The sequence below is a fragment of the Terrapene carolina genome, unplaced genomic scaffold, assembly GCF_002925995.2.
Source record: "Terrapene carolina triunguis isolate 2854851 unplaced genomic scaffold, T_m_triunguis-2.0 Scaffold35022, whole genome shotgun sequence".
Lineage (NCBI taxonomy): Eukaryota > Metazoa > Chordata > Testudines > Emydidae > Terrapene > Terrapene triunguis.
This window is the reverse complement of record NW_020699373.1, coordinates 2,689,641-2,714,992: the sequence shown is the minus strand read 5'-3', so window position 1 is coordinate 2,714,992 and position 25,352 is coordinate 2,689,641. Positions and strand designations below refer to the sequence as shown.

The 25,352-nt window shown below is 41.1% G+C and overlaps 1 protein-coding gene across 1 annotated transcript in view; it reads right to left on the bottom strand.

Annotated features, from left to right (window-relative positions):
* LOC113405297 (S-methyl-5'-thioadenosine phosphorylase) overlaps nucleotides 1-25,352 on the bottom strand; it is a 66,031-nt gene that overhangs the window by 10,537 nt on the left and 30,142 nt on the right. Inside the window, exons 3-5 of the mRNA XM_026646358.1 lie at nucleotides 22,057-22,115; nucleotides 15,482-15,649; nucleotides 2,437-2,539 (exon numbers count right to left, since the gene is read on the bottom strand). Of these exons, the coding sequence (XP_026502143.1) occupies nucleotides 2,437-2,539; nucleotides 15,482-15,649; nucleotides 22,057-22,115 (330 nt within the window). The remainder of the gene's footprint in view (nucleotides 1-2,436; nucleotides 2,540-15,481; nucleotides 15,650-22,056; nucleotides 22,116-25,352) is intronic.

The following is a 25,352-nucleotide window of genomic DNA, read 5'->3' as shown; positions in this document are numbered from 1 at the left end:
TTATTGCTGCTCTAAGAAGCAAAGGACTAACTTTAGTCACGTAGAAATACTATTTTTGTTTATTATACAGAAACAATAACTATCTACAATGACGCAAAATGGTAATAAGAGCTAACAGCTCAGCACTGATACGTGAATATATTAAATGCTCTGGACACACACTGAGTCACCTGCTTAGTACTTTATTGTATTGTCTGCCTTGGAATGGTAACGGATAGCATGGTGACTAAGTGGGTTGAAGGATTTTTAGAAGACTAATCTGACCATAACTTCTGTAAGTGATTCTGTGCCCTCTGTGTATTTCATTCCTCAGTGACTCTTAACATGTATCTCTTTCTTCATTTTCCCTCTGCTCAGATGGAAGAACGTTCTGGCCCCACTGAAAAAAGGCACTTTTAACCATAAACAAGCTCTTCCCTAAAACAACAATACTGAAAAGAAAAGCAGCATTTCCTATTACTTGTTAAAATAGCACAACCCTCCTCCAAACAGAAATCCCAAGGTGCATACAATAAGAGCAGCAATATTTAAAAATGTATAAGAATAGACTAGTCTCCATCCTTAAAAGTATTAAATAAGCCCGTTGTAATAATTGGGCCTACAAATTTACCATGACTGTGAGCTCAACTTTAAAAGTAAGTAAAAGTTCATAATATATCACAATAACCTATAATAGCAAATGCTGATGGGAAAAGGTACAAAAGGGAGAAAGACTGAATCAGTCGAAACAAAAAAGGCCTACTGATGTAACTCAAGGACTGTGTTAAGATCATGCTTGGTAAAGAGGAGGAGCTGACGATCAAAAGTTATTTTGTCCACCAATTGGGTCTAGTATCCAACATACTGGGGGATGGGCAATTCCACCTATCACTCCCTTTTGGGATCCTTAAAGGAATAAACTTTGGGAGAGAAAAATGGACTCCTGGATCAACCTTTACCATCATGGCTGCCACGCCCACTGTCTCCTGGACCCCAGACCTTCTTCATCCTAATCCTGAGAAATGTCCTGAGCAGACGGCCTGAGAGAGGCAGATGACATCGCCACCTCCACCAGTTCCGGCTGAATCCTGAACATCATCTCGGATGTGAGACCCCCACAAAATGCATCCTTTTTCCTTCCCTGCCTTATTTCTCTCTGTCCTATCTCCTTTCTTTTTCCTTCTGTCTAATAAAAGTCCGGCTCAGCTAGCCAAGACAGCATATTTTACAACATTGCTATAAGCCTGTGACAGAAAGAGGCAGATAAAAGAAATGCTCTAAACAGCCTGATGCTGGTATGAGTTTGCCAGGTCTCAGAGTGGCTAACACGACAATGTGCTGGGACTGTTTTTCCAGCAGCGAGGTTGCACGTGAAAGTCAACACCAGAGACAGAAGCTACATTTCTATCTTGGCTGTTTTCTCTCTCTCCTTTGTGTGTTTGTCTTGGTTTGTCTTCTTAGGAACCTGGATTGGACTTTAACAACATCATCAATAACAACAACAACTCCAGCCCATCTCCTAGCTTCTCTTTTCTTCAAAAAGGACAATTATTGCCATCTTTAATACCATCTAAGAGACTGTCAAACACGATGGCTTTTCCTTATACATACTCTCCAGTTAAAGGAAAAGGAAACAAGAAATGTTAAAATGAAAGCCTTCTTCAGCTACTTTACATTTCAAATGCTTTAACTGTTTTTCCTTCTTATCTTGAATAAAAGGTTAAAAAGGATGTTTAATGGTGTTTGCGCCATACTAAGCAGGCCAAGGTCTCTGTATACCAAATGCTGAACCTTGTTTAAAACTGTTTAATGACTGGGTTATGTTAACACTTTTAATTCTTTGGGCCCATATATTCCATCAGATTAATACAACAAGCCTTCATCCTGCTATGCCACATGCTATACATGGGTAAAGCTGCTCAGACATTGTGTACGGAAACAAGTGCCACATTGGTACCGTCTGTGAATGTTATGTTGTTATTTTTAATTATTTGTATTGCAGTAGCACGTAGGAGCCCGAGGCATGGACCAGGACCCTACTGTGCTAGTGCAGAACATACACTGTACGAAGACGGTGCCTGCCTCAGTTGCCCACAATGTCATTTCAATGGATTGGTATTCAATAACTTACAAGCCTTTCACCCCCATGAAAGTCCCTGGGGAAATCCAGGTTGCCAAACACTTTCTTAAACTAATGACTAAGCAATCGGCATTCTTTTCCCTGGAAGACAGAACTTGGTCTGACTTTTTCATCATTAAAACACAAAATCTTTCATTTTCATGCCTAGCAAATTCTAATTTTATTTTTAATTTGATCAAATGCCTGAGACACAGGACTAGGGAGGCGGAGACTGCATCTGGATTACGGAACCACTTAGTTAGTCTATAGCATTATAAACCACAAGGGATGTCCAAACAACTTTTAAATATTTGATTTTTCTTATGAAATCCACTAACCTCTCTGGTTTTGGTGCAAAATGGCTCAGCCATTGGAATATGACATACTCCTGGAAGATTGGAATAGCACCCATCGTAAAAAGTGTTCTGTCTTTTGACAGTCCTGGAAAAAGAGAAGAGCATATTTAGAGATAGAAGCAGCAGGAAATTCATGGATGCTGAATGATTAAGTTGTCAACTGATGGGGAAAGGGCATGAAAAATCATGTTAATAAAGATCTCCAACACTATTCTTTACCTGTTTTGCCCTGATATACATCTTTTGAAATTGTGGTGGAAGGGAATAAAGCAGTAGTTCTAGCAGTATATTATCAGTTCATTATAGAACATTAAGTTCAGTCAAATGGAATCTCAGTATGAATTACTTCTATAAAGAGATGACAATCAATTTTCAGTTCCTAACAAATTCCAGTTTGAATTACTCATAAATGTACCAAAAAAAAAAAAAAAAACGCCAGTCACCTTACACTGAACGAATGGGCACTCTGGGGAACAAAACATGCACAAATTCAACCACAGCAATATTGAAATTAAAAGTCATCCTCTCTTTTCAAAAGAATAATATCCATGTCCACAGCTTGAAACTGAAAGAAGACTTTTCCCATTTGAAAAGGTGATTTCCCGTCCCTCCCCCCCCGGATGGGAAACTGCTTCCCTGCACGAAAGTAACCAAACAAACATGCAGCTCATCACAATGCAGAATTGTCCATCACTAACAATACATATTCTTTCCATTTTGCCATCTGTCAGAATTGTGACTCGGACATCATTACACCCTCATTGTGCTGAGTCTGCCCATTCAGTTAATTGGGTGGTGCAAATTCTCTGAAAACAAACCCTCTGAGAGTCATTCCTCACTTAGTAAGTGGAAAAAAGTCATTTGTCCTGTCATTTGACTTTAAGCTCAGGAGTTATTTGACTTGAAAGGTTAACTTCACTTTAAGTAACTTTTTGTTCCACCTTAACTTGCTTTTTTCCCCAGTTCTAACACTTTAAACAAGTGGTGGCAGTCATGCATACAGGCATGAATATATTAATATTATGTATACCTAATACTGATTTGTTCCACACTGAAGAATAATTTATGGGTGCACAAGATCAGAATCAGAATACATCAAGCGTACCATTTGCTCTACTTCCACACATTGTATCGGCATGAGTGCTACTGAATCCGCCCAAGATTTAACTTGAGCTTTCTGGTTTGGAAACAATTGTGCTACCATCTAAAGTTACTTCATGGCATTGAGAAGAATGACCCAAATTGACTGCAATGGGAGTTGTGCCCATGTATATGAAGGCTGAATTGAGCTCTATACAAAAGAACTAAGTCTGTGTGATTGTTTTTCTGTTCTAACAGTTGTGTCATTACAAAGTGGGAAGTTGCACATGAGCATAAACGTATGATGACGACAAGATACCATTAGCATACTAAATATTCTGTATTCCCACAGTACAACATACATAACAATAGGCAACTATTTGCTATTGGACCCTGCTACAGCAATGCACTGTCACAGGTATGGCACACACATGACTTGTTCCCTACTGGAGTTAGATACTGCTTTGCAGGTCTATAGTTCCTCCTACCTGAGGATCCCAAGGTGCTTCACAAATGTTAATGAATGTAAGCCTCACAACACTCCTGTGAGGTAGGGATTTATCCCCTCTGAACAGATACAGAAATGGAGGCACTGGGAGCTGAAGTGACTGCCTCATGTTCACACACTGAGTCAATGGCAGAGCGAAGAATGGAACACAGGTGCACCAACTCTCTCTCACGTGTCATAAGCACAAGACCATTTTTCTTTAACTTCTTTAATTCTCTCTGCCTTTTGAGTGACATGGTTTAGCTGTACTCGTTCAAAACACATGGGGGAGGGAGAGAGAGAGAGAGATAAAAGGAAGGGACAAGAGGGAAGGACACTTGCAATAGGATTTGTGTCCAAATCTCCTAGTAAGCTTTGAAAATCCAACTCATAGTTAAGGGTAAGATTTAGTCATGAAAGTCGCAGATTCTGTGACTTTACTGGACTTCTGTGACGCTTTTTGGCTTCAGCTGTCAGCAGCTGTAGCCTAGCCGGGCCCGGAGCTGGGACTGTGTGCCCCTAACCCATGGCAGCGGCTGGAGCCGGGGCTGTATGTTCCCCCCGCCCCCTGTGGCTGCAGCTGTCGCCGTCCCCGCCCCGTGGCTTTAGCCAGGACTGTGGCCCCCCCCCCCCCCCCCCCCCCCCTGGGGCCGGCGCCGCCCCCCCCCCCGCCCCGTGGCTTTGGCCGGGGCCCCGCCCCCCCCCCCCCCCCCCGTGGCAGTGGGGCTAGGGCTGCCAGTCCCTCTGCATGGGGCTCCAGCTGTCATTCCTCCCCCAGCCCTCCTCCATGGTTATTTTTAGTAAAAGTCAGAGACAGGTCACGGGCTCCCGTGAATTTTGTTTATTGCCCATGACCTGTCCTTGACTTTTACTAAAAGTAACCGAGAGAAAATCTTAACCTTACTCATAGTGCACAAAAGATGCAATAGATGCTTAACATACATGCAAAATAGGCAGGCCCTGCCCAAAGAACTCAGATAGGACAAATTACAAATGAAGTCAAATTACAGAGAAAATGTGTGTGTGTGGGGGGGAAGGGATATAATACAAAAAGATAGTTTTTAATATTTAAATTTGACCCTCATACCTAACATTTTACAATTTGTTGACTCTACGCTTGCCTAGTATATTTTTAATATTATACATTTTCCCCAAAAAGACAAAACTCTTTTTATAATTAAACCACAAAATTTTTTCCTTTTCATGCCTAATAAATTCAAAATTTCTTTTTTTAATTTGGTGAAATGCTTGTGACACAGGAGAAGAGAGGTGGAGATTGTATCTGTATTCTGGAAGCACTTAATCTATTATTGCATTATAAACAACAGGGGCTGTCCAAACACGTTTGATTTCTGTTATGAAATCCTCTAGCCTACTCTTTTTTAAATAATGATGGCCCTGATCCTGCAAACACTTAAGCCCATGCTGACATCTTTGCAGGATCAAAGCCAAAGTGATCACAAGTAGAAACATTCCTGGAACTTCTGATGAATGGAGAGTTGGTATCTCTCCTTGCTGGCCTCAGTTCAAATTTAATAAGATGTCTTATTTTGAAGGCAATGGGAGTATTCCACACTGAAAGTTATGCACGTGCACATTTGCATGATTGGGGTCTTTGTGGGTTGGGGGGAAGAGGGACTATGTTTTGTTTTGCTTTGTTTTTGTGACATTTCTCCACTTTCTGGAAGTAAAAAGAAAATGGGAAGAGAGCAAGAGAAAAAGGACAACATTTTTGATAATGCTATATTTGAAAAAATTAAAGTTTGTAAAGAAGGGGGTTTCCCTAACTGGGTTTTTAAATCAGATGTAGGAAATAATCCCTATTCAGGAAGGGTGCTTGCAACTTTAAACATGTGCTTAAATCCCACTGAAGTGATGGGACTTAAGCGTATCCGGAGAGGTGAGTGTGTATGTTCCTGAATAGAGGACATATTTAACCACATATTGTAGTGCTTTCCTGAGTCAGAGGAATAATTTTTGACCATATTGTATTGACTCCCCACTGCTTCACCAATCCTATTTAAAAAAAAAAAAAAGAGAGTTATGGTTAACATTTTTGAATGAAAGCACAACAAAAGCCATATTTGTGAACAATACGGAAGATTTTCTGCAAACACTTATAAAGCCTAAAGATTTAATGATAGATTCACACAAGTTTTCTCCTCCCTCATAAATCCTTCAGTGCCTTGCCACCTCTTTTTCAGTGGCACATCCAGTGTTAGGAGTATTTATTGTGTATCTTGTCAGTTTTGCATAGTTTGATGGCTAGGCTTTTTGGTTAAAGGGAGGAATTGCTGGTAACTGTGGGAAATCGCTCAAACACTGCCACCTGTGCAGCAGATAGAGGGCCAAAGTCTGAAGTCCTTCCTCAATTTTTATTTGTGCAAAACTTCTTTTGCACAAGTAAGGTTTAAAAAAAATTAAATAAGGGCTTCAAGACTTGGCTCATATTGCTTGCTCAGCTGCAATACAACTGATTCTTATCAGTTTTTTCATTTATATTTTAGCACCGGGATTTTACTAAGTGGTGATGTCATTTAAGTTCTGGTTTATGTTAAGAGGGGAAGTCAATATTTGAACAGTTAGTTTCTAGTTTTTCTACTTGTCTTTAAACACTTGCATGAACAATGTGTGCAGAAAACTTTGTATTATTAACATTGTTTGTAAAAGTCTCTCCTCCAAGTTACCAGTAAACACTTTTCTAAAAATATTTTAAATATTAAATTTCAGTGGCATGGTTTATACTAAAGTAGGCTTGAAGAAAACATTTTAAAGTTTAAAAAGAAGTACTATTCTCTTCAATATGAAGCTATTCAACAGCAAGACAGGTTAGCAATTCAAATTTATAAGCAAAAACTGTATACACTACATGAAATGTGTCAAAACAGTAACATAATTTTCTCTTTATGGGATAAAGCAGGGGGGCAACCAGAATCCAGCTCATTTAAGGTCACATACTCGTCTGTGATTTCCCTGTGTCAAGTGTCTGCCAATGAATTATTTAGAATGGGAGGAAATGGAGAACTAGATAATCCTCTTCCTGCTTGATACTAGTTTAGACATTATTAGCCAGTCACTTTCATTTGAAATGATCCTGAGCAAATCCCAGACGGCAGTTTCTTGCTTAGCATATATGAACTCTATTTCTGCCCCTAGTTGCGGCTCATATGCCAAAGGTTATAGAGAAACCTTATCACGGAGTTTCAATATAGATTCAAACATGTGGGAACTGTTACCCCAGGGATAGATCGTGACTGTATCTACTCTGAGCATGTTTTCACACTCAGTGTGTCACAATCTCCCTCCCAGTTTCCCCATTGCTTCAAGGAAGGAATAAACTGTGCTGGGTTTAATGTCTGATGTGCCAGGCACACGGATGTGTGTGGGGAGGCTGGGGTGGGGGAAGAAGAGCCAAGGTTCTACCCACCTCCTCTCACCTACCTGTGAAGAGGGCAGGAGGTGGAGGGGGGGGGGAAGAAATGGAATATCTCTACAGAGCCTCCTTCCCCACCTACCCTGCTACCTATGATGATGTGGGTAGCTGGTGAATAGGAATGCCTTACGGCCTCTTACTTACTTACTCCCTTCTGCAGTCCCAATACCCAAGCCACAATTTGGCCTTTTTAGCATTATGGCTCACATACACTTTGATCAGTGGTCCCTTACCTGTAGTACAGCATTTAACTGTGTTCTCTTTAGGTGTCTCTCTCTTTGTGAAATATATATTATTGTTTCTTTTTTTCTGGCTGACTATTCACCTGCTCTGTTTTAAGATTGAATCCTAAAGGAATAATTGATATTGTCCTTGTTATGTGGATGCAGTTAGTTAGCAGAAGCCGTTTGTTGAATTAAATGAATTATCCGAATAATTGCTAGTCAGCATTACTACCAAAGCACTTGTGATTGTTTCGTAACTGTATGCTAATTTGATTTTTGGCAAGCTCCTTTCCCCAGCTCAAGTGATTACTACAAGGTGCACAGACAGATTTATAGGCACAACAGGATTTCAAGTTATGACTAGTTGTAACGGCTGCAGATATTGTCAGACAGTCTGCAATTATCTGTAACCAAACAACAAACAGTTACGGGGAAAAAAAGTTGCTATGCAATAGTGGCACCACATTACCCAAGAGAACTGCACCCGGTTTCTCTTTTCTCCAGAATTGTATCTACCAATTAGCTTTCTAATTTTTTGTTCTGGTTTCCCTGCAGAGCCAATGCAGCTCTGGCAAGAGTGAGCTGGGTTGTATTCTGGTTTCTACCCCATCATAAGACAAATAGTTAATAACTACATTTCTGTGGTGGAAGCTTTGAACTTAGAACGATGTAAGACCCAAGAAAGAACAAGGTTTGACTTTCAGGTCTAGGTCAAGTCTGCATTAAAAGGTTGAAATTAAAAGAGTGAAATTCACTTCACGTGTCTATAAGGCCCAAGTAACTGAGCTTTATGGGGGTGAAGCGTTTGGATGTGTACACATCTGGGTGAAATCCATTCTCTCAAACTGTCTCCAGGAAAGGGGACAGCAGTGTAAACCCCTCACCACCGCTACTCCAGCCCTCCACTCCACTTGCACAGAGTAGTAAGGCTGCAGAATTCAGGTAATCATGGATCCTTTCCTGGCTTGCCTTCAAGAGTGTTATGTGGGGCTGGTGCAGAGGCCCCACCCTTCCATGGACTAAGAGGGTGTGCAAACCTGCCCTGTTGGACCACTCTGCCTGTGTCTCCCTTTACGCAGCCCTATCATTTGATTTAAGCAGAGCAGCAGGCAGTCCACAGGGTTAATGTACTCTGAGCGAATCTGATATGGAGTCACTGAGGCACAAGAAACATGGAGCCTGACAATATTATTTTTACAGTCGCTCTTCAAAGTGAAACTGTAAATATGCAGACCGGCTGAGAGAAGAAGCCTTTGCTAAATGTTTCCATTTTGTATGGAAACTTACATTTTTCTTGTAGGGTTATATTATATCACTAGGCCCATGCCAGTGGTCAAAATTTGACTAAATCTAAAACCACTTCACTGTGCACCCAGTTCCATTAAGTCCACCCCACTTTCCCCTTTCTTCCTCTACAGAGCATCACAACTAACAAAGTGGCAAAACTAAAATGCATTATGAAAGATAATCGTGGTGCTCAGTTTTTTTTCTTTTTTTGTGACATCTCGGTTCTGTCTTTGGGGGCATTAAGGAAACCCCACCCCCACCCCAGTCAAGAAGCTCCTGCCTTGTAACAGTCTCAGTAGTTCATTTCAGTGGTACATGTAATACAGAGAGTTCGAGGAACAAAACTGACGAATGTAGAAGCAGCCTTTTAATGTGGTAACACCCCCTCTCAAAAGCTTGCTTTGAATACCTTCACCGCTGAGCTTTCCAGTGCAAACAGACTGCAAGTTGCATTCTCATCGCATTTTTACTAACAGCTCTCCGCAACAGGTGGGACAGAAACCTGCACAGTGCAGTGACTGAGGCCATCACAAACAACAGCTTGTATCATCCAAAGAACTCTTCCAGACTTACTTCTGCCAAAGACAACGTCTATTAAAAGGGTGAGGGTGGCGATCACTGCCTACAAGGTGGTTTATGGCTCAGGTGGGATTTTTGGACAGAAGCAGGGAAAATATCAGGGAGTTATTTCATTACATTTATAAAACAAAAATCATTAGTTTCTACAATTGCACACACACAGAGATAATCAAAGGCAATAAAAACATTTTTAAAAGAACCGGCCCTTAATATAGAAAATTACATACAAAAAGGCACTTTAAAAGAATGTTACTTAGGTTGCAAAGTCAAGCACTCAAAAGTTAAGAAAATACTATATTTACAGTTGCCCATGCAACCTTAATTCTGCCCCCCTCTTGCACATGCAGCCTGGGCACTGCATAAAACAGGGATCCTGTGGGAAATATAGTGTGTGATCACGTAGTTAAATAAGGGGCCTGAATTAAGGTTGTGCAGGCAACAGCAAATTTAGCATTTCCTAGCTTTCGACTGTTTGACTTTCTTTACAAGCAGTCTTTTTGGATGTAATTTTATTTTATTTTTTTTCCTGGAAATGAACAAAGATAAAAACAAAATTCGTATATGTCCAATTATAACAGCCTCGTCCTTGAGCTACAGGATGAACTATATTAACTGGCAGCAGCAGAAGGCTGTTATCCGGGGGTGGGGGGAGGTGGGCTGCTGGCAACATGGTGCTAGGTCCAGAGGATGCTTAGGTAGATGTCAGTCTGGTGTTCTCTCTTTCCTACTCTAGGAGGGTGGGGGCTCCTGCCTCATGTGGTGCCCCCCACAAGATGGGGCAGGGAGGTGGTAGGGACTGCTGCTGGGGCCAAGTTAGGCACGCTTTCTGCTCTTTTGAGACCCAGATCATGATTGTACATGAGTCTCTGCAATTGTGGGTCTGAGCAAAAGGTCTTTACCCATGTAGTCATAGTGGGACCCTGTAAAGGGAAGCAATGCAAGAAGCCTAGGAGGAAATGAGAAAATCAGTGTGCTGTTATTTGTACCAATAACTGAAAGCTAATTTATTATTTAAACAGTGCCTGAAGTTTGCTAGCACTTTACAAAACAAGACAGACACAGTGCCTACCCTGAGGAGTTTATATTGTCTCACTTTTAGGCACGACAGAATAAGTGAGAGCAATGAATAATGGGGGGAGGAAAGGAGAAACAGCACCTGAGTTACAGTTGTAAGATCACATGGTTACTTGGACTCATTAGGTGAATGTTTTGATGGTATTCACTTTTTTTTTTAGCAGGCATTCAAGAGGGAGGAAGAGGTGGGCCTAAGATTAAAAGACTAGAGAATGAGGGATCGTTAGGGATGTGGGGATGCCCAATGGGTTAGGACTAATACCGATGTCCCAGGTAGCTAACAGGAGGAAAATGGAGAGGTGACTGTGAAATAAAGATGTGTAAGAGTGGGAGAAAAAGGACAAGAAAGAGAGAAGGTGGGAGGACAGGAAAAGGTTGAGTACACAAGAGCAGGAAGGGAGTGGCAGAAAGGGTAAATGACAAAGGGGATAGACAAAATGTGGAGGTGAAGATTGAAGCAGTAGAGTCTCCAGGGGAGCTGGGACCAGGGAGGGCTTGGGGCAGTGTGGGGAGTGGGGTGGGTAGACGTTTCCTGCTGGGGTCAGGGAACAGTGAGGGGTGAGACAGCAAAAGAGAGAAGTGTGCAGCCAGGGAAGCAGGTACTTGCAGAGGCCAGGGGAATGGGAGCTGTTGCAAGTGAGAGAGTGAGGTGACTGCAGCAACCTGCTCCCAAATCGCCTGAAGGAAGGAGCAGGTGATAAAAAAAATCACATGACTTGTGATAAATTTGTAACAGTTGGCAACACTGCATTCTAAGCAAAATGCACATAAATGAGCTACAGTATGACCTGCAAATACAGGAAACAGTTGTTCAAAAAGGGCTCCTATCGGGTTCAGTCACTTAGACACGCGCTATATTTAAAATCACACTGGTTTGTTTTCCAAGAAACAGCGCATTGTACAAACAAAGGCATTTGGTAAGAGGTTACAATTTAAAAAGAAAGGCACTGCAGAAAACAAGCCTCGACATGCAAGCATTCAGCCTTAACAGGCAGTGTAAAACTGCCAGAAGCTAGGCTAAACGAATGACGATCTTTCCCACAGACTATTCTTAAGTTGCTAGAGGATGAAACGCACAAAAAGTTACACATGCAGTACGTTTACAAAATGTTGGCATTAAATACACTGTTTTTTAACACCCCCATCTGCCAAAACATTCTCAGTTTTTTGTTTTTGTTAGAAACTGGAATGATAAGCAAGGAAGCAGTCTGCAATGAAGGGGACTCTTTGGGAAGCAAAGCACTGTACACACTACACCTTCATTAGGATTCTTGGGTAACCAGAAATGTTATTAGCAAACACTCCATGGATTTGTTCCACTCTCTTTCTTTGACCTTTGTCTCTATTTCCCTGCCTGTGCTCCTATCACTTGACTGTACTGCTCTCCACTTGGTCCCTCTGCTGCACAGTCTCACCACTGTTCTGCTTCTGCAAGAGAATCTTTTCCTACATAGCTCCTATCTACAGCAGTTTTCCTGCATCTCCCCATCTTAATTCAAATCTCTGCTGATTTTTTTCTTTTGCAGATGCTCGAGTTTCATGTGTGTGGCGGAATACACTCCTGTATTCACACCCTACACACTACTGTAAAGAATATTTGTACAAAATATGCCTTGTAAGATATCATTTGAAATCTCATAATTCGATGGTCAATAATATCATGGTAAAATGTAAGCAACTACATTATATTCAAAATTATGAACAGAAGCCGAAATCATAACTGAAATGTGTTTGCTGATAGGCTGCTGGAATCAGAATTGCTGGACCAGGATTGTGGCTATACACAGACTCTCAGGGTGTGACCTGCATGCTGTTAGACTATTTGTGAGTGGCCCAGGTGGGAGCTACAGTAGCAAAGCATGATAAGGTACCCAATGTTGCAGGGAGAGGGTGACACAGTCCCTCACTGGTCTGGATTGCACCCCAAAATGTCAAACTCCTCATTTGCTGTTGAAAAAAATACACAGTAATTTCACAGCCATTATCCACTGATATCAGAGTAAAATCAGCATCTTGCAGCAAACTGAACTTTAGTGGCTCCTAAACACTCCATAGACGTGTTTTCGGTCAGCATCAAGAATAAAAATCCATCAGCACACCTCTATTGGTGTCTAATTAATTGAACAGAGTCAATGAGACCAAGTCTGCTACCCCCAAAAATAATTCTAAAGACTTTCTTAAAGAACTTAGTACTAACTCTCTCCTAGAGCTACTAGCACTGCAAGTTCACGTTCATATGCCCAATTACCACGGACTCTTCTGTGTAGGCTTGTGAACGACACCCACAGAAGTCAATAAGAGCTGCGGATGCTCAATGCCTCTGAAAATCAGGCCTCTTTTATTTAGGTGCCTAAATATGATATGGGTGCCAAAATGTAGGCACCTGAATTTGAAAATGATGCCCTCGGTTGCTTACTTTTCTGCCTCAATAAGATCTGCTAACTTGGTTGTCACTGTATGCATATTTAACAAACATGCACTCAGGTCAGATGTAGATATCCAAAGTAAAACCTTGGATCCATTATTTACCTGTACACTTTGGGTTCAGAACATTGTGATTTGGGCCCATCTCTAATACACAGATAATGCTCTCCAAGATCAGGGCTAGTATTATAGAGACAGGGATTGGTAACCAGAGATGGGTTAACTTCATCTGTTACAGCCTGTAACATTGCTCCTTTTGCACATGATGGAGCATCCAGCATGAGAAAAAAACCCTACAACTGAGGCCCAGGAAAGAAAAGAAGTTATAAAGAATGGCTGTATTGAAATGCTCTCAAATTATGATGTTTGCTTCAACATTCAGCACCTTGTAGCAAAGTTGGCTAGTTTTACTGGTGGGGGAGAAAACCCACTCTTTATTTTAGATAAAAAAGACACTATTCCAAACACTTGATTTCCTTGCAGATTAGCGCTATAGCTTATGCTTTGTACTCTTTGTAGTGGATACATTCAGCATCGGGTAGGCTGGCATTTGAAATGCCAACTGTGTAATTCTCCCATACATTTATAAAAACACTTGGCATAAAACTTGACTACATTCACTCACAATGATCAAAACCACACCCTCACCATTGTCTTGAAGCTCCTCTATTATTCACACAGGGTGTGACTGTAGCTCATGTAGATATGCCTGAGCTAGCTTTCATCTAGCTACTATGGCTAAAAAGAGCAGTGAGGACACAGCAGCACTGGCTGCAGCACATGCTAGCCACCCAAGGAATTATCCAGGGTTCTGGGTGGGCCTGTACAGCCCGCTCTGAAGTCTGTGATGCCGCAGCTTCATCAATAGTGGTACTCCAGTTAGCTAGAGCAAAGCCTTCTGGGGTATGTGTACACAAGCTACAATCACACCCTGCGATCGATCCTCAGTCAGGCACCAGACTTTAGGTTTACGTGGTGCAATGGAGCACAAAGTTGGAGGCTTTCAATGAAAATAAAGGTTTCATAACAGTGTCTTTTAAGTAAGCCATAACTCATAACAGAGAACAAGTCACCCTTGCAGCCCACAGTCCTAGTGCAGCCTCACTGTTTATTACTGTAAATGTCATATTTCCTCCCCCTAAATAAGTTTGTGTTGTCCCTGATTTTTGGCCACATACTTTGAAAGCCAGTGTCACATAGTTGGGCACAGACAGGCCGAGAGCTGAAGGGTAAAGATTTAAAGTCTCCTTTCATACAAACAGACACCTCTCATCTGATCATTCATGAGAAACTAGTAAAATAAACTAATGAAGTTTAAGTCACAGGCTGCTTATATGTTTATTTCTACAAGCTGAGTAGTTAAAAACTAAGAAGAGTCAGAAAAGGAAAAAAAAAAAAAAAAAGGCTACTGACAAGCACAATCTACTCATTATTACATTACGTTTGTGTTTATGCTTCTAAAAGTCCAGGAGAGGAAGAAGAATAGAGTTGTGGTTTTATCTGGTAGCAACAAGGGCCAGATTCTCATATCAGATGTGTGCTTCCCATTCCTATATATCTACTGCTTCTGTGTGCATGAACACAGTAGCTCATGTTTTTAAATGCATGTTGCTGCAACCCACGCATCTGATACAGGAACTGAGCCTTGGCAATGAATTCTAGTTATTTAGATCTTCACTGTTGATCAGTGCAGATTAAGCAAACCTATTTTTTCTTATTCTCAAAGGGGTCTTGTCCATATCTAGACTTACACAGTCAAGAAAACATTGCTTCAGGATTTCTTCTAGTGCACACAGTATACCACCTAAGACAAAACTTCAACAGCATTTGAAACAAAAATACAGGTTGTTTAATGCCTTTAATAAAACTCTTCTTTTGCAAGGGCTGCTATTTGAATACAATAATCCTGGTTAAGTGCCTAATCCCCACTCAATCAATTCACTTTGTATTTTTGTTCCTCAGTTCCCCATCTGTAAAATGGGCATAATAATCCTCACTTTCTTCAAACTTTTCTCTCTCGTCTGTTAGACTGTAAGATATTTGAGGCATGGGCTGCCTTTTACTAGGTGCTTATACAGCACCTACCACTGTGGTTTTGTTGGGGCCTCTCGATGCTACTATAATACAAATAATAAAGTCATCAAGATGACTTCCTCCAGGAAATGAAGTCAAAAGCCTTTCCCCATCTCATAAGAATTTCCCTTTTTGGCTCCAATACTGAAGACTGCGACTTCATGCCAGTGAGCCTTAAATGTTTATTGACTGTTATTATCATAGCATCCAGGAGCTCCAGTCATGGACCAGAACCCCATTGTGCCAGGTGCAGTACAAACACAGAACAAACAGACATTTCGTGCCCTAATGAATTTACAATCTAAGTTAAAAGCAAATGTGATTGGATGGCTCTACTTCACAAAACACATCATGTTGCTCCTTTACCTGTCAATGAACTGGTCGATCATAACAACATCTCCAGGCTGTATTTCTTCTCTTAATGAACCACAGGCGGTAGTTACTAAGATATGAGTACAACCCTCTTCTTTCAATGCCCAGATGTTGGCACGGAAGTTGACATTTGTTGGCATAATAGTATGATGTCTCCCATGCCTGCAAGGACAGAAGTGAGATGTGAGATGAATAAAATTAAATTAAACAAACAAACAAAACAAACAACAACAAGCCAACCAGGAGTTTAGGAAATTTAATTTGCCTAGCAAAGCTACAAACGGAACTGTATCATAACTTACACTGTTGCCAACTCTGAGGATTTTATCATGAGTCTTGGGATATTTGGTGTTTTTTTTAAAGTACCAGCTCTTGGAGTCATGTGAATGTGAGAAGTTCAGCTTTCACTTTTTAAAAAAGAGTAAGTTTCTAGCTTTCATGGTTGTAGAGAAAAGCTTGAAAACATGACCTGAGTGCACCCTAATGGTAAGAAACCCCAGAAGGTAAATAAAAAGTACCCAAAATTTATTATTTTTTAAAAATCTTATGATTTCTGAATACCTGGGGTTGACAATACTGAACTTCCCATGTACTGTAATCCATTTATAGGATTTACTTGCACAAGGTCCCACACAAAAATTCTGTTTGCACTTTCCATTCACTTGGCCCCCATTGTTACTTTTAGTATGATGTGCCAGTGCTGTTATCAGAAGAGTGGCCCTGTGACACTGTGGTATTCTCGCTCTCATTCCTCTCCAGCACCGGATGTGCTTAATTTTATAAATATAAAGGTTATTTTTTTGTCAGCATTATGACCACCATCTGGGATCTGAAAGTCAAGCTGGGTTCTTTCACCTCTTACATCTTCACTATTATAAATAGAAATAAGTAGTAAAGATAAGATTCTGCACTCGGAATAAAACCAGCAACGTCTGATGATAAAATGGGCAGAAGAGTATCCAGCTCACCCTTCCATCCACAGCTCTCACAGAGTCTGTAGTAGTAAGATAAAAAAGTTAAAGGGGGGCGAGGAAGTTTTAATAGTCCACCCCTCTCAAAAAACAGCACAAACATGGTATTTCCTCCACCCCCCATCTTTTCAAATCATGGTGGGGAAGATGAATGACATTCAATTTTTCCTTTTTTCTTTGGAAGAGGATACACCCCTGGGGCTAGGTCTACACTAAAATCTTACATCCCGGTTTGATAAACTAGTGTCTAAAATGGCTTACCCAGCCTCTCCAGAATGGTAATAAACTCCATTTTTTAGACCACCTAGAGCAGTCAAACACACAATGTTAAAAAGGATATTGAACAGTGCTGTCCAGTCAGTCCAGACAACCAAGTTCTACACTGACTGAGGTATACGGGGCAGTCGTGTTTGACACTCATTGTCTAACGAGGCAGAAGAAAAATAATATGGTGTACACCCAATATCAGGATACGGCTACTAAGATTTTTTTGTTGTTGCTTGGTCCTTGGGAATCCTAGTGTATAGTTTTAAAGATATACAGAGAAGCATGATTAGACACACTATAAGTTCCAGTTTGCATGTCTGTATCTCAGACTACAGTTTTCTTGTTGAGTGGGGGACAGGGAAAGCAGTATATAGTAACACAGTAAGGCATAGATTGCAGGGGAAAAAAAGAATAGTTACATAAACGTGAGTGCAAGGAAAGGACCCAAGTCTCCCCAAACTAGTAATACAAACAGGCATTAGTCTGACAGTATTATATTTCACGGGGAAGGTAGCCACACGACGCCCACTAATATTAATGGGACTTGCATGGCAAAATCCTGGGACATAATGCAAGACTTACCATAGGACAGCATATAACTTATTTTAACCAAAATAACCAAGGATATCAGTAATCACATGAAGGGCCATGGTAAGTAATATGGCTAACCTCAAAGTCTTCAGCTCTGAAAGAACTACAGTTACTGCCCCAACCAATTAACTGATTTTTTTTTTTTTTTGGTGTTAATTCAAGCATCTCTCAAATTTTCTGTGTTTATGTAATAGAATCTTTTTTCTTTTTACTGGAAAATATTCCATGACCTCATCTTTAATAAACTAGATATTGAAGGCCATGAAAAGAATCCAAAGGGAAAAAGGCCAACGGAAACATAGCAGAAGACAAAAAGCACCCAGGGAAACAAATATTGGAGAGATCCAACCAGATGTGATATCCACACTCAGCAGTTGCATCCAGCCGCAATAGAGCTTGGAGAGAAGAAAATAAAGAGGAAAATAAAATCACAAAGTAAGGCAAACACAGAATTTACCCACCATACTCAAATAGTGACACATTAGCAGGTGTGCTATATCCACTCTCAAAAATTATAAACTCAATTCTGTATATAGAATGGAAGGGAAAAAACAAAAAAAGCTTTTACTTAGCAGAGAGCTAGATACTGTACTATGAAGATGGCAACCACTCCAAAATCCTACATTTTACTATGTAAGCCTCAGGAGAGACGTCAAGACCAGAGTAAGCCAAGCAGGACCCAACCCTATCTACCTCTAAGAGAAACTGTAAAATATATCAATAGAGTGCATAAAAGGGGCATATTATTGCCCACATGACAGTGACTTAACTAGAGGAAAAGACCACAATAGAAAAGAAGATAGCAGCACAAGAAAATATGGGAGATTTCTCCCCCCCGCCCGCGATTTTTTAAATAAAAAAATTAGGGCTGTAGATTAATTGCAGTTAACTCGCAATTAACTCAAAAAAAATTAACTACGATTAAAAAAATTAATAGCGTGATTAATCGCACTGTTAAACAATAGAATACCAATTGAAATTTATTAAAAATTTTGTATGTTTTTCTACATTTTCAGATATATCAATTTCAATTACAACACAGAATATAAAGTGTACACTGCTCACTTTATATTATTTTTGATTACAAATATTTGCACTGTAAAAATGATAAACAAAAGAAATAGTATTTTTCAATTCACCTCATACAAGTACTGTAGTGCAATCTCTTTATCACGAAAGTGAAACTCACAAATGTAGGTTTTTTTGTTATATAACTGCACTCAAAAACAAAACAATGTAAAACTTTAGAGCCTACAAGTCCACTCAGTACTACTTCAGCCAATTGTTAAGACAAACAAGTTTGTTTACATTTACGGGAGATAATGCTGTCCACTTCTTAATTACAATGTCACCAAAAAGTGAGAACTGCCATTCGCATGGCATTGTTGTAGCTGGCGTTGCAAGATATTTACATGTCAGATGCGCTAAAGATTCATATGCCTCTTCATGCTTTGGCCATTGTTCTAGAGGACATGCTTCCATGCTGATGATGCTCGTTAAAAATATAATGTGTTAATTAAATTTGTGACTGAACTCCTTGGGGGAGAATTGTACGTCTCCGGCTCTGTTTTACCTGCATTCTGCATATATTTCATGTTATAGCCGTCTCGGATATGACCCAGCACATGTTGTTCATTTTAAGAACACTTTCACTGCAAATATGACAAAATGCAAAGAAGATACCAATATGAAATTTCAAAAAAGATAGCTACAGCACTTGACCCAAGGTTTAAGAATCTGAAGTGCCTTCCAAAATCTGAGCGGGATGAAGTATGGAGCATGTTTTCAGAAGTCTTAAAAGAGCAACACTCTGATGTGGAAACTACAGAACCCAAACCACCAAAAATGAAAATCAACCTTCTGCTGGTGGCATCTAACTCAGCTGATGAAAGTGAACATGTGTCACTCCGCACTGCTCTGGATCATTATCGAGCAGAACCTGTCATCAGCATGGACACGTCCTCTGGAATGGTGGTTGAAGCATCAAGGGACATATGAATCTTTAGTGCATCTGGCATATAAAAATCTTGCGACGCTCGCTACAACAAAGCCATGCGAATGCCTGTTCTCACTTTTTGGAGACATTGTAAACAAGAAGCAGGCAGCATTATCTTCTACAAATGTAAACAGACGTTTGTCTGAGCGATTGGCTGAACAAGAAGTAGGACTGATTGGACTTGTAGGCTCTAAAGTTTTACAGTTTTATTTTTGAATGCAGTTATTTTTTGTATACAATTCTACATTTGTAAGTTAAACTTTCATGATAAAGTGATTGCGTGACAGTACTTGTATTAGGTGAATTGAAAAATACTATTTCATTTGTTTTTACAGTGCAAATATTTGTAGTAAAAATAAATACAAAGTAAGCACTGTACACTTTGTATTCTGTGTTATAATTGAAATAAATATATTTGAAAATGTAAAAAACACCCAAAGTATTTAAATAAATGGTAGTCTATTATTGTTTAACAATGCATTTAATTCTTTAGTGTGTGCAATTAATCATGATTTTGTTTAATCGCTTGACAGCCCTACAAAAAATTAAACCTGGGCTGTATCCAGAATGCAAAATCTGATTTTATTTAGATTTGCTGGAGGATCTCTTGGAGGTCTCGAAGACGTATATGTGAGCTCTCTCTCTATCACTAAAGTTTCAGCACACGCATACACATCCCAGCTCTCCCTATCTCTTTAACAAAGTAATCTTTTCAACCAAGCATTCACTGGAGCTAAATAGGCATTAACAACAGAAAAAAAAACAGACAAACAAACAAACAAAATTCCAATAGTCTGGCTAAAAATCCTTTCCTCTCATACCTGCTCGGCCTTCAGTTCCTTGTGATGGCATAACTGCACTAGTTCTACAGATGCCAGAGTGTCTTTCAGAGTTGACAATATCTAGATTTCTAACTTAAAAAGGAAACAGAAAAAAGTCTGACAATTTTTTTGGGGAAAAAAGGGTAACAAGCCCCTTCTTCCTACCCCTCACTTTTGCAAGTCATCTTTAACGCTGGATTTTCTTTTCTTTTTTTATGCGGACAGGATTAGACGGGATGATTTTGCTGAGGTGTGGGATGAAACCACAGTGATACATTTACATTTTCCTTCAAGCAAATGTCTCTAGCACAGAGGTGGGCAAACTACGGCCCGCGGGCCATATCTGGCCTGCGGGACCGTCCTGCCCGGCCCCTGAGCTCCCGGCTGGGGAGGCTAGCCACCAGCCCCTCCCCTGCTATCCCCCCACAGCCTCAGCTTGCTGCGCCGCCAGCGCTTTGGGCAGTGTGGTGGCGTGGCTGGCTCCGGCCGGGCAGCGTGGCTGCCAGTCCTGCCGCTCTGAGTGGCATGGTAAAGGTGCAGGGAGGTTGGATAACCGGCAGGGCGGCATTCAGGGGACAGGGAGCAGGGGACGGTTGGATAGACGTGGAAGTCTCAGGGGGGCAGGGGTGTGGATCGGGTCGGGGCAGTCAGGGGATGGGGGGGGAGTTGAATAGGGGGTGGGAGATTCTGAGGGGGGCCGGTTAGGGGCGGGGGTTCTTGGGAGGGGGCAGTCAGGGGACAAGGAACGGGGGGGTTGGATGGGCAGGGGATTCTGAGGGGGGCAATCAGGGGGTGGAAAGTAGGAGGGGTCGGATAGGGAGCGGGGGTCAGGCTGTTTGGGGAGGCACAGCCTTCCCTACCCGGCCCTCCATACAGTTTTGCAACCGCAATGTGGCCCTCGGGCCAAAAAGTTTGCCCACCCCTGCTCTAGCAGCTGCACTCTTTCTTGTCAGGCAGGGCAGAACATGTGCGGTACCCCAAACATCCTTTGTAAAACATCACAAATTGCAGGGGGAAATGCTTCATGAAGCTATAGGAACTGTTTAGATGCTCATTAAACATGCACAGGAGTGATTTTTCCCTTTCAACATCAAAAAAATAACCACATGCCCCACAAAAAGTAGCAATGGCACAACTCGTTAAGAACCATTTACATGCAAAGTTTTAACCTTCACCCAGGTTTGTCGTCTCCATGACTAGCTGTAATTAGATTAAAAAAATTCCAAAAAACCTAGGAAGAGTCCTTACTAAACTCAAATGTGGCTGGAGAAAATTTCCTCAAATTTCCACCCCCACCACCTCTAGACCACTCTTCAGCCTTACAAAGGACCCCAGAATGATTTGAGCGTCTGAACAGGTGGTTATAAACTTTTTTTGCTACAAGTGAAAGGCACAATACATTTTTACTGTATTTTCTCTCTATTGGACAACACCACAAAGCAGATCCTTCTACTGCATCTGCTTTCATTTTAAATCTGAAGGAGTACAATGCTCGTATTTGTCACTGAAAGGTGGACTGGATCATTGTAGGATCAATTATGCCTGGAAGGACTAGTTGAATCAGAACAGCTGTACCTCCTACATAAAGTCCTAGTATATAACAGCACTGTGACAAAGTTCTGTTGAACCAGTGGAGGCTGAAATTGAGCTAGGGTTTGTGAATGGAGAGTGTTTGACAAGAGTTCCAGATGCCTGAACTGCTCTATAAAGGACAAAATTATGTCATATAGACCAACTTTAAGCTCCCGATTCTTCTCCCAACTGAAGTCAATGGAAGTTTTGCCATTTGCAGGATCAGACCTAAATTTGTTAGTCATAAGAAGCAGTTAGTCCATCTGACACAGACAGAAAAAGGAAACGTCTAAGACAAACCACTTTATTTAAGACATGAGTAACACAAAAATCCTTTGAAGAGCTCTTTACCTTGCTAGAAGCACACAGTCAACATTTTTTATCTTTCCCAATATCAAAGCATCTGAGGGCTGCAAAAACAAACAAAGAAGAAACAGTCACAACATGCCAACGAGATCAGAAACATTTATTGATATTTATGCATGATCAATATCACTATGAAAAGAAATAAAAATTTACTGCTGTAGCTTCTCCTTTTCTTCAACTCATAAATAATTGCAATTTAATGCGACAGATTACTAAAACAGATTACTAAAAACTAGAACTGGAAGGACATGTTTTGCAATCACATGGTTTCAGTGTATTAATACTGTCACTAACATCTGAAGTTCAACCATATATTTCACACCGCTGTTCAAACATGTTACATAAGAACAGGTTAACAAACATCTATCAGGGATGGTCTAGGTATACTTAACCCTGCGACAGCACAGGGAGTTGGACTAGATGAATCCGTAAAGTCCCTTTCAGCCCTCAATTTCTATGATAAACATTAAAAAAAACAAATACACTAAGGTTACCTTTAAAAGTAATTGCATCCATGCTAATTTTGTTTTTTCATAGCATTCTATGTAAAACAGGTGTCACCCCTTAATTGAAAATACTAATTATTTTGTTAATTGATCATTTACATTTTAAAAGATATTAGCAGATGAGTTCATAGGAAACTTGTTAATTTGATACATGATTAAAAATAAACACAGATGTGACGGATTACTAACACAGATTACTAAAAACTAGAACTGGAAGGACGTTTTGCAATCACATGGTTTCAATTTATTAATACCATCACTAACATTTGAAGTTCAACCACATATTTCACACCGCTGTTCAAACATGTTGCATAAGAACAGGTTAGACAAACATCTATCAGGGATGGTCTAGGTATACTTAACCCTAAGACAGCACAGGGAGTTCGACTAGATGAATCGTAAGCTCCCTTTCATGCAGTGTTGAAATACTGTAGATCAGTGGCTCTCAAATTTTACTGGTTCATATACAACCTTCTTAGAAGAAAAGATGTTTGAAGTATCACATTTACTTTAGGTCTTAATAGTCTTAAGTTAAGTATTTACAGACTCATTGTAAAATAAGTTTTGAATTTGGCTGGTGGAGATCTGCCTGGGAAAAATAAGAAGAGAAGGGACCTGCGTGGAAGGGCTACAGGACATGAAGTTTAGAGCTGGCCAGGAATTTTTCATTAAAATACTTTATTGTTGGAAAATGCCAATTCATTGAAACCAAAATTCTGTGGGAACATGTTGGCTTTCTCAGGCCCAGAATGGCACTTCTAGTCAAAAGCAGAAACAGACCCACCTCACGATAGCATGGTGGTCAAGGCACTCATCTAGGATATGAGTGACCCAGGTTCAAGTCTCTGGCCTGCCTGATTTAGGCAAGAACCCTGACTACGAGACTATGGTGTATTCTGAGGTCAGGGATCTCTCTCTGTTGTGTTATTTTTGGGGGTTTGTTTTTTGTTAAAAACTGCAAGAGATCTCAGTTTTGTCCTGATGCAGAACATGAAAAAAAAATTAAATCACGAAAATATCATGAGACAGGAAAACAGTTTCCTACCCATGTCTAAGGAGGTTAGACTAAGGGTATGGATTCTGGCTGGAGTGGACGGGGGGCTCTGGTGGGGTGGAGAGAGAAAATAATAGGCAGGGAGGGGTGTGACGTGGTGTGGCATGTGTGTAAATAAAGGGAGGCTAACAGAAGCGGCTAACAGGGGAGTTTTGCGAGGGAGTTCTCCAGGTGAAGGAAGAGAGATTACATGACCCTTGGGGTAAGTTTGTTGTTTGTGGTATGTGTGATTGTGGTGTGCTTGCTGCTTGACTGTGTGGTCTGTTTGTTTGGGGGACCGTGAGCTGAGGCTGAGACCTTCTTAACGAGGCTTTGATCCCTAAGCCCTTTAGCACCCATCAACTCTTAACCAGGGGGCAGGGCTACTCAGGAAGACCAGGGCTTTAAAAAGCCTACTCCTAAGCGACCAAAGGAGCTAGGGAACAGGAGCGGCTAACAGGGGAGTTTTGCGAGGGAGTTTAGAGGTGGAGTGTGAGAGGGGACTAGATACGCTTAACATTTTTAAACTTAAAGCCAAAGACACCCCCCTGATAAAAACAAAACAACGACAAAGGAATGAGCTTTAGGAGTAAAAAGATAATGCAGGCAGAAGTCCAGCAACAGAGTAGGGACTATCCGGTTTATTGCACCCAATGCAGCATGTATGATTACCTGCCCTATGGGCAGGTGGTGTATGTGTGCATTCAGTACAAGGAGCTCCTGGCCCTTAGAGACCGTGTACGAGCTTTTGGAGATCAGAGTGGTTGAACTGGAGGAACTAAAGTAGACAGAGAGGTACCTAGATGAAACTTTCCAGGACACAGTAGTATGGTCCCACCACCGGTCTGACAGACTCTCTGCTGTTGAGGAGGATGAAAGTCTCAGGGAAGGAGAACATCCAACTGGAGAGCAGAGGGAAACAATCCCATAGTTGGAACCCTCCTTCCAGATGATGTTGTGGTATCATTTCACCCTGAGGATAGCTCTCCGGGGGACGGAACTCCAGTTATTAGGAAGAGACAGGCATTAATAATGGGCAATTTGATCATTAGAAACAGATCGCTGGATTTGCGATGACCGGGAGAACCGCATGGTGACTTGCCTGCCTGGTGGAAAGGTTGCAGATCTCTCGAGACATCTAGATAGATTTATGTGTAGTGCTGGGGAGGAGCTGGTGGCCGTGGTACATGTAGGTACCAGTGACATAGGGAAGGATAGGAGAGAGGTCCTGGAGGCCAGATTTAGGTTGCTAGGTAAGAGATTGAAGTCCAGGACCTCCATGGTAGCATTCTCTGGAATGCTTCCAGTTCCACGCGCAGGTCCAGTTAGACAGGCAGAACTGCAGGGTCTCAATGCATGGATGAGACAATGGTGTAGGCAGGAGGGGGTTTACATTTACAGTATTAGGAACTGGGGAAACTTTTGGGAAAGGAGGAGCCTATACAGGAAGGATGGGCTCCACCTAAACCAAAATGGAACCAGATTGCTTGCTCTTAGTTTAAAAACTGCTCTTTGACCTTTTTAATTTTAAGGGTTGGGGGAAAGTCGACAGGTGCGGAGGAGCACGTGGTTTGGACAGCGACATCCCTTAGGGGAGGATCTACTAATGGAGATTCTCTATGTCCTAGAAAGGAGGAGAGGATGGAAGATGATAAAATACAGGCAGGATAGGATGAGAAACAGTCAAATGACAAAAAGTCCCATTCAATTACATCGTGTAATGGCAGACAGCTAAAAAGTGA